This window comes from Gigantopelta aegis, chromosome 10 (assembly GCF_016097555.1).
Source record: "Gigantopelta aegis isolate Gae_Host chromosome 10, Gae_host_genome, whole genome shotgun sequence".
NCBI lineage: Eukaryota > Metazoa > Mollusca > Gastropoda > Neomphalida > Peltospiridae > Gigantopelta > Gigantopelta aegis.
Window position 1 is genome coordinate 91,241,973 of NC_054708.1, and position 17,895 is coordinate 91,259,867.

The 17,895-nt window shown below is 34.7% G+C and overlaps 1 protein-coding gene across 1 annotated transcript in view; it reads left to right on the forward strand.

The window, feature by feature from the left end:
• Window positions 1–17,895, forward strand: part of LOC121383914 — a 97,640-nt gene that overhangs the window by 13,195 nt on the left and 66,550 nt on the right. Inside the window, exon 4 of the mRNA XM_041514012.1 lies at window positions 9,696–9,778. Coding sequence (XP_041369946.1) covers window positions 9,696–9,778 — 83 coding nt within the window. The remainder of the gene's footprint in view (window positions 1–9,695; window positions 9,779–17,895) is intronic.

The window sequence follows — 17,895 nt, forward strand, 5'->3', positions numbered from 1 at the left end:
GAAAACAAACAAAAAACCTTAAAAAACCACTTAATAGAGCAACTTTACACTGAAAGCTGTCCAGCGTTCTGAAAACAAACAAAAAAACCTTAATAGAGCAACTTTACACTGAAAGCTGTCCAGCGTTCTGAAAACAAACAAAAAAACTGAAAAATAGAGCAACTTTACACTGAAAGCTGTCCAGCGTTCTGAAAACAAACAAAAAAACGCTTAATAGAGCAACTTTACACTGAAAGCTGTCCAGCGTTCTGAAAACAAACAAAAAAACCTTAAGCAACTTTACACTGAAAAAAAACCAAAAAAACCCTAATAGAGCAACTTTACACTGAAAGCTAAAAACCCTTAATAGAGCGTTCTGAAAACAAACAAAAAAACCCTTAATAGAGCAACTTTACACTGAAAGCTGTCCAGCGTTCTGAAAACAAACAAAAAAACCCTTAATAGAGCAACTTTACACTGAAAGCTGTCCAGCGTTCTGAAAACAAACAAAAAAACCCTTAATAGAGCAACTTTACACTGAAAGCTGTCCAGCGTTCTGAAAACAAACAAAAAAACCCTTAATAGAGCAACTTTACACTGAAAGCTGTCCAGCGTTCTGAAAACAAACAAAAAAACCCTTAATAGAGCAACTTTACACTGAAAGCTGTCCAGCGTTCTGAAAACAAACAAAAAAACCCTTAATAGAGCAACTTTACACTGAAAGCTGTCCAGCGTTCTGAAAACAAACAAAAAAACCCAGCTTAATAGAGCAACTTTACACTGAAAGCTGTCCAGCGTTCTGAAAACAAACAAAAAAACCCTTAATAGAGCAACTTTACACTGAAAGCTGTCCAGCGTTCTGAAAACAAACAAAAAAACCCTTAATAGAGCAACTTTACACTGAAAGCTGTCCAGCGTTCTGAAAACAAACAAAAAAACCCTTAATAGAGCAACTTTACACTGAAAGCTGTCCAGCGTTCTGAAAACAAACAAAAAAACCCTTAATAGAGCAACTTTACACTGAAAGCTGTCCAGCGTTCTGAAAACAAACAAAAAAACCCTTAATAGAGCAACTTTACACTGAAAGCTGTCCAGCGTTCTGAAAACAAACAAAAAAACCCTTAATAGAGCAACTTTACACTGAAAGCTGTCCAGCGTTCTGAAAACAAACAAAAAAACCCTTAATAGAGCAACTTTACACTGAAAGCTGTCCAGCGTTCTGAAAACAAACAAAAAAACCCTTAATAGAGCAACTTTACACTGAAAGCTGTCCAGCGTTCTGAAAACAAACAAAAAAACCCTTAATAGAGCAACTTTACACTGAAAGCTGTCCAGCGTTCTGAAAACAAACAAAAAAACCCTTAATAGAGCAACTTTACACTGAAAGCTGTCCAGCGTTCTGAAAACAAACAAAAAAACCCTTAATAGAGCAACTTTACACTGAAAGCTGTCCAGCGTTCTGAAAACAAACAAAAAAACCCTTAATAGAGCAACTTTACACTGAAAGCTGTCCAGCGTTCTGAAAACAAACAAAAAAACCCTTAATAGAGCAACTTTACACTGAAAGCTGTCCAGCGTTCTGAAAACAAACAAAAAAACCCTTAATAGAGCAACTTTACACTGAAAGCTGTCCAGCGTTCTGAAAACAAACAAAAAAACCCTTAATAGAGCAACTTTACACTGAAAGCTGTCCAGCGTTCTGAAAACAAACAAAAAAAACCCTTAATAGAGCAACTTTACACTGAAAGCTGTCCAGCGTTCTGAAAACAAACAAAAAAACCCTTAATAGAGCAACTTTACACTGAAAGCTGTCCAGCGTTCTGAAAACAAACAAAAAAACCCTTAATAGAGCAACTTTACACTGAAAGCTGTCCAGCGTTCTGAAAACAAACAAAAAAACCCTTAATAGAGCAACTTTACACTGAAAGCTGTCCAGCGTTCTGAAAACAAACAAAAAAACCCTTAATAGAGCAACTTTACACTGAAAGCTGTCCAGCGTTCTGAAAACAAACAAAAAAAACCTTAATAGAGCAACTTTACACTGAAAGCTGTCCAGCGTTCTGAAAACAAACAAAAAAAACCTTAATAGAGCAACTTTACACTGAAAGCTGTCCAGCGTTCTGAAAACAAACAAAAAAAACCCTTAATAGAGCAACTTTACACTGAAAGCTGTCCAGCGTTCTGAAAACAAACAAAAAAACCCTTAATAGAGCAACTTTACACTGAAAGCTGTCCAGCGTTCTGAAAACAAACAAAAAAACCCTTAATAGAGCAACTTTACACTGAAAGCTGTCCAGCGTTCTGAAAACAAACAAAAAAACCCTTAATAGAGCAACTTTACACTGAAAGCTGTCCAGCGTTCTGAAAACAAACAAAAAAACCTTAATAGAGCAACTTTACACTGAAAGCTGTCCAGCGTTCTGAAAACAAACAAAAAAACCCTTAATAGAGCAACTTTACACTGAAAGCTGTCCAGCGTTCTGAAAACAAACAAAAAAACCCTTAATAGAGCAACTTTACACTGAAAGCTGTCCAGCGTTCTGAAAACAAACAAAAAAACCCTTAATAGAGCAACTTTACACTGAAAGCTGTCCAGCGTTCTGAAAACAAACAAAAAAACCCTTAATAGAGCAACTTTACACTGAAAGCTGTCCAGCGTTCTGAAAACAAACAAAAAAACCCTTAATAGAGCAACTTTACACTGAAAGCTGTCCAGCGTTCTGAAAACAAACAAAAAAACCCTTAATAGAGCAACTTTACACTGAAAGCTGTCCAGCGTTCTGAAAACAAACAAAAAAACCCTTAATAGAGCAACTTTACACTGAAAGCTGTCCAGCGTTCTGAAAACAAACAAAAAAACCCTTAATAGAGCAACTTTACACTGAAAGCTGTCCAGCGTTCTGAAAACAAACAAAAAAAACCTTAATAGAGCAACTTTACACTGAAAGCTGTCCAGCGTTCTGAAAACAAACAAAAAAACCCTTAATAGAGCAACTTTACACTGAAAGCTGTCCAGCGTTCTGAAAACAAACAAAAAAACCCTTAATAGAGCAACTTTACACTGAAAGCTGTCCAGCGTTCTGAAAACAAACAAAAAAACCCTTAATAGAGCAACTTTACACTGAAAGCTGTCCAGCGTTCTGAAAACAAACAAAAAAACCCTTAATAGAGCAACTTTACACTGAAAGCTGTCCAGCGTTCTGAAAACAAACAAAAAAACCCTTAATAGAGCAACTTTACACTGAAAGCTGTCCAGCGTTCTGAAAACAAACAAAAAAACCCTTAATAGAGCAACTTTACACTGAAAGCTGTCCAGCGTTCTGAAAACAAACAAAAAAACCCTTAATAGAGCAACTTTACACTGAAAGCTGTCCAGCGTTCTGAAAACAAACAAAAAAACCCTTAATAGAGCAACTTTACACTGAAAGCTGTCCAGCGTTCTGAAAACAAACAAAAAAACCCTTAATAGAGCAACTTTACACTGAAAGCTGTCCAGCGTTCTGAAAACAAACAAAAAAAACCCTTAATAGAGCAACTTTACACTGAAAGCTGTCCAGCGTTCTGAAAACAAACAAAAAAAACCCTTAATAGAGCAACTTTACACTGAAAGCTGTCCAGCGTTCTGAAAACAAACAAAAAAAACCTTAATAGAGCAACTTTACACTGAAAGCTGTCCAGCGTTCTGAAAACAAACAAAAAAACCCTTAATAGAGCAACTTTACACTGAAAGCTGTCCAGCGTTCTGAAAACAAACAAAAAAACCCTTAATAGAGCAACTTTACACTGAAAGCTGTCCAGCGTTCTGAAAACAAACAAAAAAAACCTTAATAGAGCAACTTTACACTGAAAGCTGTCCAGCGTTCTGAAAACAAACAAAAAAACCCTTAATAGAGCAACTTTACACTGAAAGCTGTCCAGCGTTCTGAAAACAAACAAAAAAACCCTTAATAGAGCAACTTTACACTGAAAGCTGTCCAGCGTTCTGAAAACAAACAAAAAAACCCTTAATAGAGCAACTTTACACTGAAAGCTGTCCAGCGTTCTGAAAACAAACAAAAAAAACCTTAATAGAGCAACTTTACACTGAAAGCTGTCCAGCGTTCTGAAAACAAACAAAAAAAACCCTTAATAGAGCAACTTTACACTGAAAGCTGTCCAGCGTTCTGAAAACAAACAAAAAAAACCCTTAATAGAGCAACTTTACACTGAAAGCTGTCCAGCGTTCTGAAAACAAACAAAAAAAACCTTAATAGAGCAACTTTACACTGAAAGCTGTCCAGCGTTCTGAAAACAAACAAAAAAACCCTTAATAGAGCAACTTTACACTGAAAGCTGTCCAGCGTTCTGAAAACAAACAAAAAAACCCTTAATAGAGCAACTTTACACTGAAAGCTGTCCAGCGTTCTGAAAACAAACAAAAAAAACCCTTAATAGAGCAACTTTACACTGAAAGCTGTCCAGCGTTCTGAAAACAAACAAAAAAAACCCTTAATAGAGCAACTTTACACTGAAAGCTGTCCAGCGTTCTGAAAACAAACAAAAAAACGAGCTTAATGAAAGAGCAACTTTACACTGACACTGAAAGCTGTCCAGCGTTCTGAAAACAAACAAAAAAAACCTTAATAGAGCAACTTTACACTGAAAGCTGTCCAGCGTTCTGAAAACAAACAAAAAAAACCCTTAATAGAGCAACTTTACACTGAAAGCTGTCCAGCGTTCTGAAAACAAACAAAAAAACCCTTAATAGAGCAACTTTACACTGAAAGCTGTCCAGCGTTCTGAAAACAAACAAAAAAACCCTTAATAGAGCAACTTTACACTGAAAGCTGTCCAGCGTTCTGAAAACAAACAAAAAAACCCTTAATAGAGCAACTTTACACTGAAAGCTGTCCAGCGTTCTGAAAACAAACAAAAAAAACCTTAATAGAGCAACTTTACACTGAAAGCTGTCCAGCGTTCTGAAAACAAACAAAAAAACCCTTAATAGAGCAACTTTACACTGAAAGCTGTCCAGCGTTCTGAAAACAAACAAAAAAACGCTTAATAGAGCAACTTTACACTGAAAGCTGTCCAGCGTTCTGAAAACAAACAAAAAAAACCTTAATAGAGCAACTTTACACTGAAAGCTGTCCAGCGTTCTGAAAACAAACAAAAAAACCCTTAATAGAGCAACTTTACACTGAAAGCTGTCCAGCGTTCTGAAAACAAACAAAAAAACGCTTAATAGAGCAACTTTACACTGAAAGCTGTCCAGCGTTCTGAAAACAAACAAAAAAAACCCTTAATAGAGCAACTTTACACTGAAAGCTGTCCAGCGTTCTGAAAACAAACAAAAAAACCTTAATAGAGCAACTTTACACTGAAAGCTGTCCAGCGTTCTGAAAACAAACAAAAAAAACCCTTAATAGAGCAACTTTACACTGAAAGCTGTCCAGCGTTCTGAAAACAAACAAAAAAAAAACCTTAATAGAGCAACTTTACACTGAAAGCTGTCCAGCGTTCTGAAAACAAACAAAAAAAACCCTTAATAGAGCAACTTTACACTGAAAGCTGTCCAGCGTTCTGAAAACAAACAAAAAAACCCTTAATAGAGCAACTTTACACTGAAAGCTGTCCAGCGTTCTGAAAACAAACAAAAAAAACCTTAATAGAGCAACTTTACACTGAAAGCTGTCCAGCGTTCTGAAAACAAACAAAAAAACCTTAATAGAGCAACTTTACACTGAAAGCTGTCCAGCGTTCTGAAAACAAACAAAAAAACCCTTAATAGAGCAACTTTACACTGAAAGCTGTCCAGCGTTCTGAAAACAAACAAAAAAACCCTTAATAGAGCAACTTTACACTGAAAGCTGTCCAGCGTTCTGAAAACAAACAAAAAAAACCTTAATAGAGCAACTTTACACTGAAAGCTGTCCAGCGTTCTGAAAACAAACAAAAAAACCCTTAATAGAGCAACTTTACACTGAAAGCTGTCCAGCGTTCTGAAAACAAACAAAAAAAACCTTAATAGAGCAACTTTACACTGAAAGCTGTCCAGCGTTCTGAAAACAAACAAAAAAAACCTTAATAGAGCAACTTTACACTGAAAGCTGTCCAGCGTTCTGAAAACAAACAAAAAAAACCTTAATAGAGCAACTTTACACTGAAAGCTGTCCAGCGTTCTGAAAACAAACAAAAAAACCCTTAATAGAGCAACTTTACACTGAAAGCTGTCCAGCGTTCTGAAAACAAACAAAAAAAACCTTAATAGAGCAACTTTACACTGAAAGCTGTCCAGCGTTCTGAAAACAAACAAAAAAAAACCTTAATAGAGCAACTTTACACTGAAAGCTGTCCAGCGTTCTGAAAACAAACAAAAAAAACCTTAATAGAGCAACTTTACACTGAAAGCTGTCCAGCGTTCTGAAAACAAACAAAAAAACCTTAATAGAGCAACTTTACACTGAAAGCTGTCCAGCGTTCTGAAAACAAACAAAAAAACCCTTAATAGAGCAACTTTACACTGAAAGCTGTCCAGCGTTCTGAAAACAAACAAAAAAAACCTTAATAGAGCAACTTTACACTGAAAGCTGTCCAGCGTTCTGAAAACAAACAAAAAAACCCTTAATAGAGCAACTTTACACTGAAAGCTGTCCAGCGTTCTGAAAACAAACAAAAAAACCCTTAATAGAGCAACTTTACACTGAAAGCTGTCCAGCGTTCTGAAAACAAACAAAAAAACGCTTAATAGAGCAACTTTACACTGAAAGCTGTCCAGCGTTCTGAAAACAAACAAAAAAAACGCTTAATAGAGCAACTTTACACTGAAAGCTGTCCAGCGTTCTGAAAACAAACAAAAAACCCCTTAATAGAGCAACTTTACACTGAAAGCTGTCCAGCGTTCTGAAAACAAACAAAAAAACCCTTAATAGAGCAACTTTACACTGAAAGCTGTCCAGCGTTCTGAAAACAAACAAAAAAACCCGTAATAGAGCAACTTTACACTGAAAGCTGTCCAGCGTTCTGAAAACAAACAAAAAAACGCTTAATAGAGCAACTTTACACTTAAAGCTGTCCAGCGTTCTGAAAACAAACAAAAAAGCGCTTAATAGAGCAACTTTACACTGAAAGCTGTCCAGCGTTCTGAAAACAAACAAAAAAACCCTTAATAGAGCAACTTTACACTGAAAGCTGTCCAGCGTTCTGAAAACAAACAAAAAAAAAGAGCAACTTTACACTGAAAGCTGTCCAGCGTTCTGAAAACAAACAAAAAAACCTTAATAGAGCAACTTTACACTGAAAGCTGTCCAGCGTTCTGAAAACAAACCAAAAACCTTAATAGAGCAACTTTACAAAAAACCCTTAATAGAGCAACTTTACACTGAAAGCTGTCCAGCGTTCTGAAAACAAACAAAAAAACGCTTAATAGAGCAACTTTACACTGAAAGCTGTCCAGCGTTCTGAAAACAAACAAAAAAACGCTTAATAGAGCAACTTTACACTGAAAGCTGTCCAGCGTTCTGAAAACAAACAAAAAAACCCGTAATAGAGCAACTTTACACTGAAAGCTGTCCAGCGTTCTGAAAACAAACAAAAAAACCCTTAATAGAGCAACTTTACACTGAAAGCTGTCCAGCGTTCTGAAAACAAACAAAAAAACCCTTAATAGAGCAACTTTACACTGAAAGCTGTCCAGCGTTCTGAAAACAAACAAAAAAACGCTTAATAGAGCAACTTTACACTGAAAGCTGTCCAGCGTTCTGAAAACAAACAAAAAAACCCTTAATAGAGCAACTTTACACTGAAAGCTGTCCAGCGTTCTGAAAACAAACAAAAAAACCCTTAATAGAGCAACTTTACACTGAAAGCTGTCCAGCGTTCTGAAAACAAACAAAAAAACCCTTAATAGAGCAACTTTACACTGAAAGCTGTCCAGCGTTCTGAAAACAAACAAAAAAACCCTTAATAGAGCAACTTTACACTGAAAGCTGTCCAGCGTTCTGAAAACAAACAAAAAAACCCTTAATAGAGCAACTTTACACTGAAAGCTGTCCAGCGTTCTGAAAACAAACAAAAAAACCCTTAATAGAGCAACTTTACACTGAAAGCTGTCCAGCGTTCTGAAAACAAACAAAAAAACCCTTAATAGAGCAACTTTACACTGAAAGCTGTCCAGCGTTCTGAAAACAAACAAAAAAACCCTTAATAGAGCAACTTTACACTGAAAGCTGTCCAGCGTTCTGAAAACAAACAAAAAAACGCTTAATAGAGCAACTTTACACTGAAAGCTGTCCAGCGTTCTGAAAACAAACAAAAAAAACGCTTAATAGAGCAACTTTACACTGAAAGCTGTCCAGCGTTCTGAAAACAAACAAAAAAAACGCTTAATAGAGCAACTTTACACTGAAAGCTGTCCAGCGTTCTGAAAACAAACAAAAAAACCCTTAATAGAGCAACTTTACACTGAAAGCTGTCCAGCGTTCTGAAAACAAACAAAAAACACCTTAATAGAGCAACTTTACACTGAAAGCTGTCCAGCGTTCTGAAAACAAACAAAAAAACCCTTAATAGAGCAACTTTACACTGAAAGCTGTCCAGCGTTCTGAAAACAAACAAAAAAACGCTTAATAGAGCTACTTTACACTGAAAGCTGTCCAGCGTTCTGAAAACAAACAAGGTCATGTACTAGTTTATACAAGGTCATGTACTAGTTTATACAAGGTCATGTACTAGTTTATACAAGGTCATGTACTAGTTTATACAAGGTCGTGTACTAGTGTATTTTAATGTAAGGACACGCTGCCATATCTTCATACTCTATCTATCTATCTATCTATCTATCTATTTCTCTATCTATCTATCTATCTATTTCTCTATATATCTATCTATCTATCTATCTATTTCTCTATCTATCTATCTATCTATTTCTCTATATATCTATCTATCTATCTATCTATCTATCTATCTATCTATCTATCTATTTATTACACAAATATACCAGTGATTAAAACATATTTTTTTGTGAGTTGAGTAGTGGGAAATACGCTGACTGTAAGATAAGTAAGACCTATAAATATATCATCATGTGGGTTGAGTAGTGGGAAATACGATGACTGTAAGATAAGTAAGACCTATAAATATATCATCATGTGGGTTGAGTAGTGGGAAATACGCTGACTGTAAGATAAGTACGACGTATAAATATATCATAATGTGGGTTGAGTAGTGGGAAATACGATGACTGTAAGATAAGTACGACGTATAAATATATCATCATGTGGGTTGAGTAGTGGGAAATAACGCTGACTGTAAGATAAGTACGACGTATAAATATATCATCATGTGGGTTGAGTAGTGGGAAATACGCTGACTGTAAGATAAGTAAGACGTATAAATATATCATCATGTGGGTTGAGTAGTGGGAAATACGCTGACTGTATGACATATAAATATAAGTGAAAGTCAATATTAATTTATCACCAAAACTGGGACATAGCCAATGCACAAGCAAAACATTTACATAACCAGATACACATACAGGCACGCATGAACACACATATCTTGGGCAGATGGAACATTTTCAGTTTCAACGCATGTCAATAACTGGTTATAATATCTTTTTCACCTCATATTTTTGTTATTTATGGCATCACTGGTTATTTGGACTATTAATGTATTGCATGACTTTGAAATGAATGTTAATAAAGCGGGGGTGGTTTTTGACTTCTGTATTGCAGGACAGTGTGATTGGCAACATACCAGTGACAGTTTATCAGAATCTAACACAGTCCGGTCTTTCACAGTCCGGTCTTTCAGCCAGGTACTGATACAATTTGTTTGAAATGTGTTTGTCCATATTGTATTTGATAGCTTGTACTATATTAAAGGCGCAGACCTGACTTTGAATGGGTGAACATGGACACTAAGTGTGGTCGATCTACAAACCTGTAACACATCTAGATACGGTTATAATAGACTTAAACTGAAGTGTGTCATGTTTAAATGAGGAAATACTGTCTAAAATAAACTAGTGCTTGGCTAGATAACCTTTACTTCTCAGAGGTACGTGTATTGTTAGAAATATGAAAAATATATTTCAGGGGATTACATAAACCAGGGTGAACACCAACATGTATTTCAGGGGATTACATAAACCAGGGTGAACACAAACATGTATTTCAGGGGATTACATAAACCAGGGTGAACACCAACATGTATTTCAGGGGATTACATAAACCAGGGTGAACACAAACATGTATTTCAGGGGATTACATAAACCAGGGTGAACACAAACATGTATTTCAGGGGATTACATAAACCAGGGTGAACACCAACATGTATTTCAGGGGATTACATAAACCAGGGTGAACACCAACATGTATTTCAGGGGATTACATAAACCAGGGTGAACACAAACATGTATTTCAGGGGATTACATAAACCAGGGTGAACACAAACATGTATTTCAGGGGATTACATAAACCAGGGTGAACACCAACATGTATTTCAGGGGATTACATAAACCAGGGTGAACACCAACATGTATTTCAGGGGATTACATAAACCAGGGTGAACACAAACATGTATTTCAGGGGATTACATAAACCAGGGTGAACACAAACATATATTTCAGGGGATTACATAAACCAGGGTGAACACCAAACATTTCAGATACACGACAATGGTTATTCTAAACAATACAATGGCTATTCTAAACAATACAATGGCTATTCTAAACAATACAATGGCTATTCTAAACAATACGATGGTTATTCTAAACAATACAATGGCTATTCTAAACAATACAATGGACACTAAATAATACAATGGATACTCTAAACAATTAAACGGCTATTGTAAACAATGCATTGGCTATTCTAAACAATGCAATGGATATTCCAAACAATACAATGGATAATCTAAACAATGCAATGGCTATTCTAAACAATGCAATGGATAATCTAAACAATGCAATGGATAATCTAAACAATGCAATGGCTATTCTAAACAATACAATGGCTATTGTGAACAATGCAATGGATAATCTAAACAATGCAATGGATATTCTAAACAATGCAATGGCTATTCTAAACAATGCAATAATGCAATGGCTATTCTAAACAATGCAATGCATAATCTAAACAATGCAATGGATAATCTAAACAATGCAATGGCTATTCTAAACAATGCAATGGCTATTGTAAACAATGCAATGGATAATCTAAACAATGCAATGGATAATCTAAACAATGAAATGGCTATTCTAAACAATGCAATGGCTATTGTGAACAATGCAATGGATAATCTAAACAATGCAATGGATATTCTAAACAATGCAATGCATAATCTAAACAATGCAGTGGCTATTCTAAACAATGCAATGGCTATTGTGAACAATGCAATGGATAATCTAAACAATGCAATGGATATTCTAAACAATGCAATGGATAATCTAAACAATGCAATGGCTATTCTAAACAATGCAATGGCTATTGTAAACAATGCAATGGATAATCTAAACAATGCAATGGATAATCTAAACAATGCAATGGATAATCTAAACAATGCAATGGCTATTGTGAACAATGCAATGGATAATCTAAACAATGCAATGGATATTCTAAACAATGCAATGGCTATTCTAAACAATGCAATGGCTATTCTAAACAATACAATGGACACTAAATAATACAATGGATACTCTAAACAATTAAACGGCTATTGTAAACAATGCATTGGCTATTCTAAACAATGCAATGGATATTCCAAACAATACAATGGATAATCTAAACAATGCAATGGCTATTCTAAACAATGCAATGGATAATCTAAACAATGCAATGGATAATCTAAACAATGCAATGGCTATTCTAAACAATACAATGGCTATTGTGAACAATGCAATGGATAATCTAAACAATGCAATGGATATTCTAAACAATGCAATGGCTATTCTAAACAATGCAATAATGCAATGGCTATTCTAAACAATGCAATGCATAATCTAAACAATGCAATGGATAATCTAAACAATGCAATGGCTATTCTAAACAATGCAATGGCTATTGTAAACAATGCAATGGATAATCTAAACAATGCAATGGATAATCTAAACAATGAAATGGCTATTCTAAACAATGCAATGGCTATTGTATTGTGCAATGCAATGGATAATCTAAACAATGCAATGGATATTCTAAACAATGCAATGCATAATCTAAACAATGCAGTGGCTATTCTAAACAATGCAATGGCTATTGTGAACAATGCAATGGATAATCTAAACAATGCAATGGATATTCTAAACAATGCAATGGATAATCTAAACAATGCAATGGCTATTCTAAACAATGCAATGGCTATTGTAAACAATGCAATGGATAATCTAAACAATGCAATGGATAATCTAAACAATGCAATGGATAATCTAAACAATGCAATGGCTATTGTGAACAATGCAATGGATAATCTAAACAATGCAATGGATATTCTAAACAATGCAATGGCTATTCTAAACAATGCAATAATGCAATGGCTATTCTAAACAATGCAATAATGCAATGGCTATTGTAAACAATGCAATAATGCAATGGCTATTGTAAACAATGCAATGGATAATCTAAACAATGCAATAGATATTCTAAACAATGCAATGGCTATTCTAAACAATGCAATAATGCAATGGCTATTCTAAACAATGCAATTCATAATCTAAACAATGCAATGATGCAATGGTTATTCTAAACAATGCAATAATGCAATGACTATTCTAAACAATGCAATAATGCAATGGCTATTCTAAACAATGCAATGGCTATTCTAAACAATGCAATAATGCAATGGCTATTCTAAACAATGCAATAATGCAATGGCTATTCTAAACAATGCAATGGTATTCTAAACAATGCAATAATGCAATGACTATTCTAAACAATGCAATGGTATTCTAAACAATGCAATAATGCAATGGCTATTCTAAACAATGCAGTGGCTATTCTAAACAATGCAGTGGCTATTCTAAACAATGCAATGGTTATTCTAAACAATGCAATAATGCAATGGCTATTCTAAACAATGCAATGGCTATTCTAAACAATGCAATAATGCAGTGGCTATTCTAAACAATGCAGTGGCTATTCTAAACAATGCAATGGCTATTCTAAACAATGCAATAATGCAATGGCTATTCTAAACAATGCAATAATGCAATGGCTATTCTAAATAATGCAAATGCTATTCTAAACAATGCAATGGTATTCTAAACAATGCAGTGGCTATTCTAAACAATGCAATGGTTATTCTAAACAATGCAGTGGCTATTCTAAACAATGCAATGGCTATTCTAAACAATGCAATGGCTATTCTAAACAATGCAATGGTTATTCTAAACAATGCAGTAATGCAATGGCTATTCTAAACAATGCAATGGCTATTCTAAACAATGCAGTGGCTATTCTAAACAATGCAATGGCTATTCTAAACAATGCAATGGTTATTCTAAACAATGCAGTAATGCAATGGCTATTCTAAACAATGCAATGGCTATTCTAAACAATGCAGTGGCTATTCTAAACAATGCAATGGCTATTCTAAACAATGCAATGGCTATTCTAAACAATGCAATGGTATTCTAAACAATCCAGTGGCTATTCTAAACAATGCAATAGATATTCTAAACAATGCAATGGCTATTCTAAACAATGCAATAATGCAATGGCTATTCTAAACAATGCAATAATGCAATGACTATTCTAAACAATGCAATTCATAATCTAAACAATGCAATGATGCAATGGTTATTCTAAACAATGCAATAATGCAATGACTATTCTAAACAATGCAATAATGCAATGGCTATTCTAAACAATGCAATGGCTATTCTAAACAATGCAATAATGCAATGGCTATTCTAAACAATGCAATGGTATTCTAAACAATGCAATAATGCAATGGCTATTCTAAACAATGCAATGGTATTCTAAACAATGCAATAATGCAATGACTATTCTAAACAATGCAATAATGCAATGACTATTCTAAACAATGCAATAATGCAATGACTATTCTAAACAATGCAATAATGCAATGGCTATTCTAAACAATGCAATGGTATTCTAAACAGTGCAATAATGCAATGGCTATTCTAAACAATGCAGTAATGCAGTGGCTATTCTAAACAATGCAATAATGCAATGGCTATTCTAAACAATGCAATAATGCAATGGCTATTCTAAACAATGCAGTAATGCAATGGCTATTCTAAACAATGCAATAATGCAGTGGCTATTCTAAACAATGCAATGGTATTCTAAACAATGCAGTGGCTATTCTAAACAATGCAATAATGCAATGGCTATTCTAAACAATGCAATGGCTATTCTAAACAATGCAGTGGCTATTCTAAACAATGCAATGGCTATTCTAAACAATGCAATGGCTATTCTAAACAATGCAATGGTATTCTAAACAATGCAATGGCTATTCTAAACAATGCAATGGCTATTCTAAACAATGCAATGGCTATTCTAAACAATGCAGTGGCTATTCTAAACAATGCAATGGCTATTCTAAACAATGCAATGGCTATTCTAAACAATGCAATGGTATTCTAAACAATGCAGTGGCTATTCTAAACAATGCAGTAATGCAATGGTATTCTAAACAATGCAATGGCTATTCTAAACAATGCAGTGGCTATTCTAAACAATGCAATGGCTATTCTAAACAATGCAATGGCTATTCTAAACAATGCAATAATGCAATGGCTATTCTAAACAATGCAATGGTATTCTAAACAATGCAGTGGCTATTCTAAACAATGCAGTAATGCAATGGCTATTCTAAACAATGCAATGGCTATTCTAAACAATGCAGTGGCTATTCTAAACAATGCAATGGCTATTCTAAACAATGCAATGGCTATTCTAAACAATGCAATGGTATTCTAAACAATGCAGTGGCTATTGTAAACAATGCAGTAATACAATGGCTATTGTAATGGCTATTCTAAACAATGCAGTAATGCAATGGCATTCTAAACAATGCAGTGGTTATTCTAAACAATACAATGGCTATTCTAAACAATGCAATAATGCAATGGCTATTCTAAACAATGCAATGGCTATTCTAAACAATGCAATGGCTATTCTAAACAATGCAATAATGCAATGGCTATTCTAAACAATGCAATGGCTATTCTAAACAATGCAATGGCTATTCTAAACAATGCAATGGCTATTCTAAACAATGCAGTGGCTATTCTAAACAGTGCAGTAATGCAATGGCTATTCTAAACAATGCAATGGCTATTCTAAACAATGCAGTGGCTATTCTAAACAGTGCAGTAATGCAATGGCTATTCTAAACAATGCAATGGCTATTCTAAACAATGCAATGGCTATTCTAAACAGTGCAGTGGCTATTCTAAACAATGCAGTAATGCAATGGTATTCTAAACAATGCAATGGCTATTCTAAACAGTGCAGTGGCTATTCTAAACAATGCAGTAATGCAATGGTATTCTAAACAATGCAATGGTATTCTAAACAATGCAGTGGCTATTCTAAACAATGCAATGGTATTCTAAACAATGCAGTGGCTATTCTAAACAATGCAGTGGTTATTCTAAACAATGCAATAATGCAATGGCTATTCTAAACAATGCAGTGGCTATTCTAAACAATGCAATAATGCAGTGGCTATTCTAAACAATGCAATAATGCAATGGCTATTCTAAACAATGCAATGGTATTCTAAACAATGCAGTAATGCAATGGTATTCTAAACAATGCAGTGGCTATTCTAAACAATGCAATGGTATTCTAAACAATGCAGTGGCTATTCTAAACAATGCAATGGTATTCTAAACAATGCAGTGGCTATTCTAAACAATGCAGTGGCTATTCTAAACAATGCAATGGTATTCTAAACAATGCAGTGGCTATTCTAAACAGTGCAATAATGCAGTGGCTATTCTAAACAATGCAGTGGCTATTCTAAACAATGCAGTAATGCAGTGGCTATTCTAAACAATGCAGTGGCTATTCTAAACAATGCAGTGGCTATTCTAAACAATGCAGTGGCTATTCTAAACAATGCAATAATGCAATGGCTATTCTAAACAATGCAATAATGCAATAGCTATTCTAAACAATGCAATAATGCAATGGCTATTCTAAACAATGCAATGGCTATTCTAAACAATGCAATGGCTATTCTAAACAATGCAATGGCTATTCTAAACAATGCAGTGGCTATTCTAAACAGTGCAGTAATGCAATGGCTATTCTAAACAATGCAATGGCTATTCTAAACAATGCAGTGGCTATTCTAAACAGTGCAGTAATGCAATGGCTATTCTAAACAATGCAATGGCTATTCTAAACAATGCAATGGCTATTCTAAACAGTGCAGTGGCTATTCTAAACAATGCAGTAATGCAATGGTATTCTAAACAATGCAATGGCTATTCTAAACAGTGCAGTGGCTATTCTAAACAATGCAGTGGTATTCTAAACAATGCAGTGGCTATTCTAAACAATGCAATGGTTATTCTAAACAATGCAATGGTATTCTAAACAATGCAGTGGTATTCTAAACAATGCAATGGTATTCTAAACAATGCAATGGTATTCTAAACAATGCAGTAATGCAATGGTATTCTAAACAATGCAGTGGCTATTCTAAACAATGCAGTGGTTATTCTAAACAATGCAATGGTATTCTAAACAATGCAGTGGTTATTCTAAACAATGCAATAATGCAATGGCTATTCTAAACAATGCAGTGGCTATTCTAAACAATGCAATAATGCAGTGGCTATTCTAAACAATGCAATAATGCAATGGCTATTCTAAACAATGCAATGGTATTCTAAACAATGCAGTAATGCAATGGTATTCTAAACAATGCAGTGGCTATTCTAAACAATGCAATGGTATTCTAAACAATGCAGTGGCTATTCTAAACAATGCAGTGGCTATTCTAAACAATGCAATGGTATTCTAAACAATGCAGTAATGCAATGGTATTCTAAACAATGCAGTGGCTATTCTAAACAATGCAATGGTATTCTAAACAATGCAGTGGCTATTCTAAACAATGCAGTGGCTATTCTAAACAATGCAATGGTATTCTAAACAATGCAGTAATGCAATGGTATTCTAAACAATGCAGTGGCTATTCTAAACAATGCAGTGGCTATTCTAAACAATGCAATGGTATTCTAAACAATGCAGTGGCTATTCTAAACAATGCAGTGGTTATTCTAAACAATGCAATAATGCAATGGCTATTCTAAACAATGCAGTGGCTATTCTAAACAATGCAATAATGCAGTGGCTATTCTAAACAATGCAATAATGCAATGGCTATTCTAAACAATGCAATGGTATTCTAAACAATGCAGTAATGCAATGGTATTCTAAACAATGCAGTGGCTATTCTAAACAATGCAATGGTATTCTAAACAATGCAGTGGCTATTCTAAACAATGCAGTGGCTATTCTAAACAATGCAATGGCTATTCTAAACAATGCAGTGGCTATTCTAAACAGTGCAATAATACAGTGGCTATTCTAAACAATGCAGTGGCTATTCTAAACAATGCAGTAATGCAGTGGCTATTCTAAACAATGCAGTGGCTATTCTAAACAATGCAGTGGCTATTCTAAACAATGCAGTGGCTATTCTAAACAATGCAATAATGCAATGGCTATTCTAAACAATGCAATAATGCAATAGCTATTCTAAACAATGCAATAATGCAATGGCTATTCTAAACAATGCAATGGCTATTCTAAACAATGCAATGGCTATTCTAAACAATGCAGTGGCTATTCTAAACAGTGCAGTAATGCAATGGCTATTCTAAACAATGCAATGGCTATTCTAAACAATGCAGTGGCTATTCTAAACAGTGCAGTAATGCAATGGCTA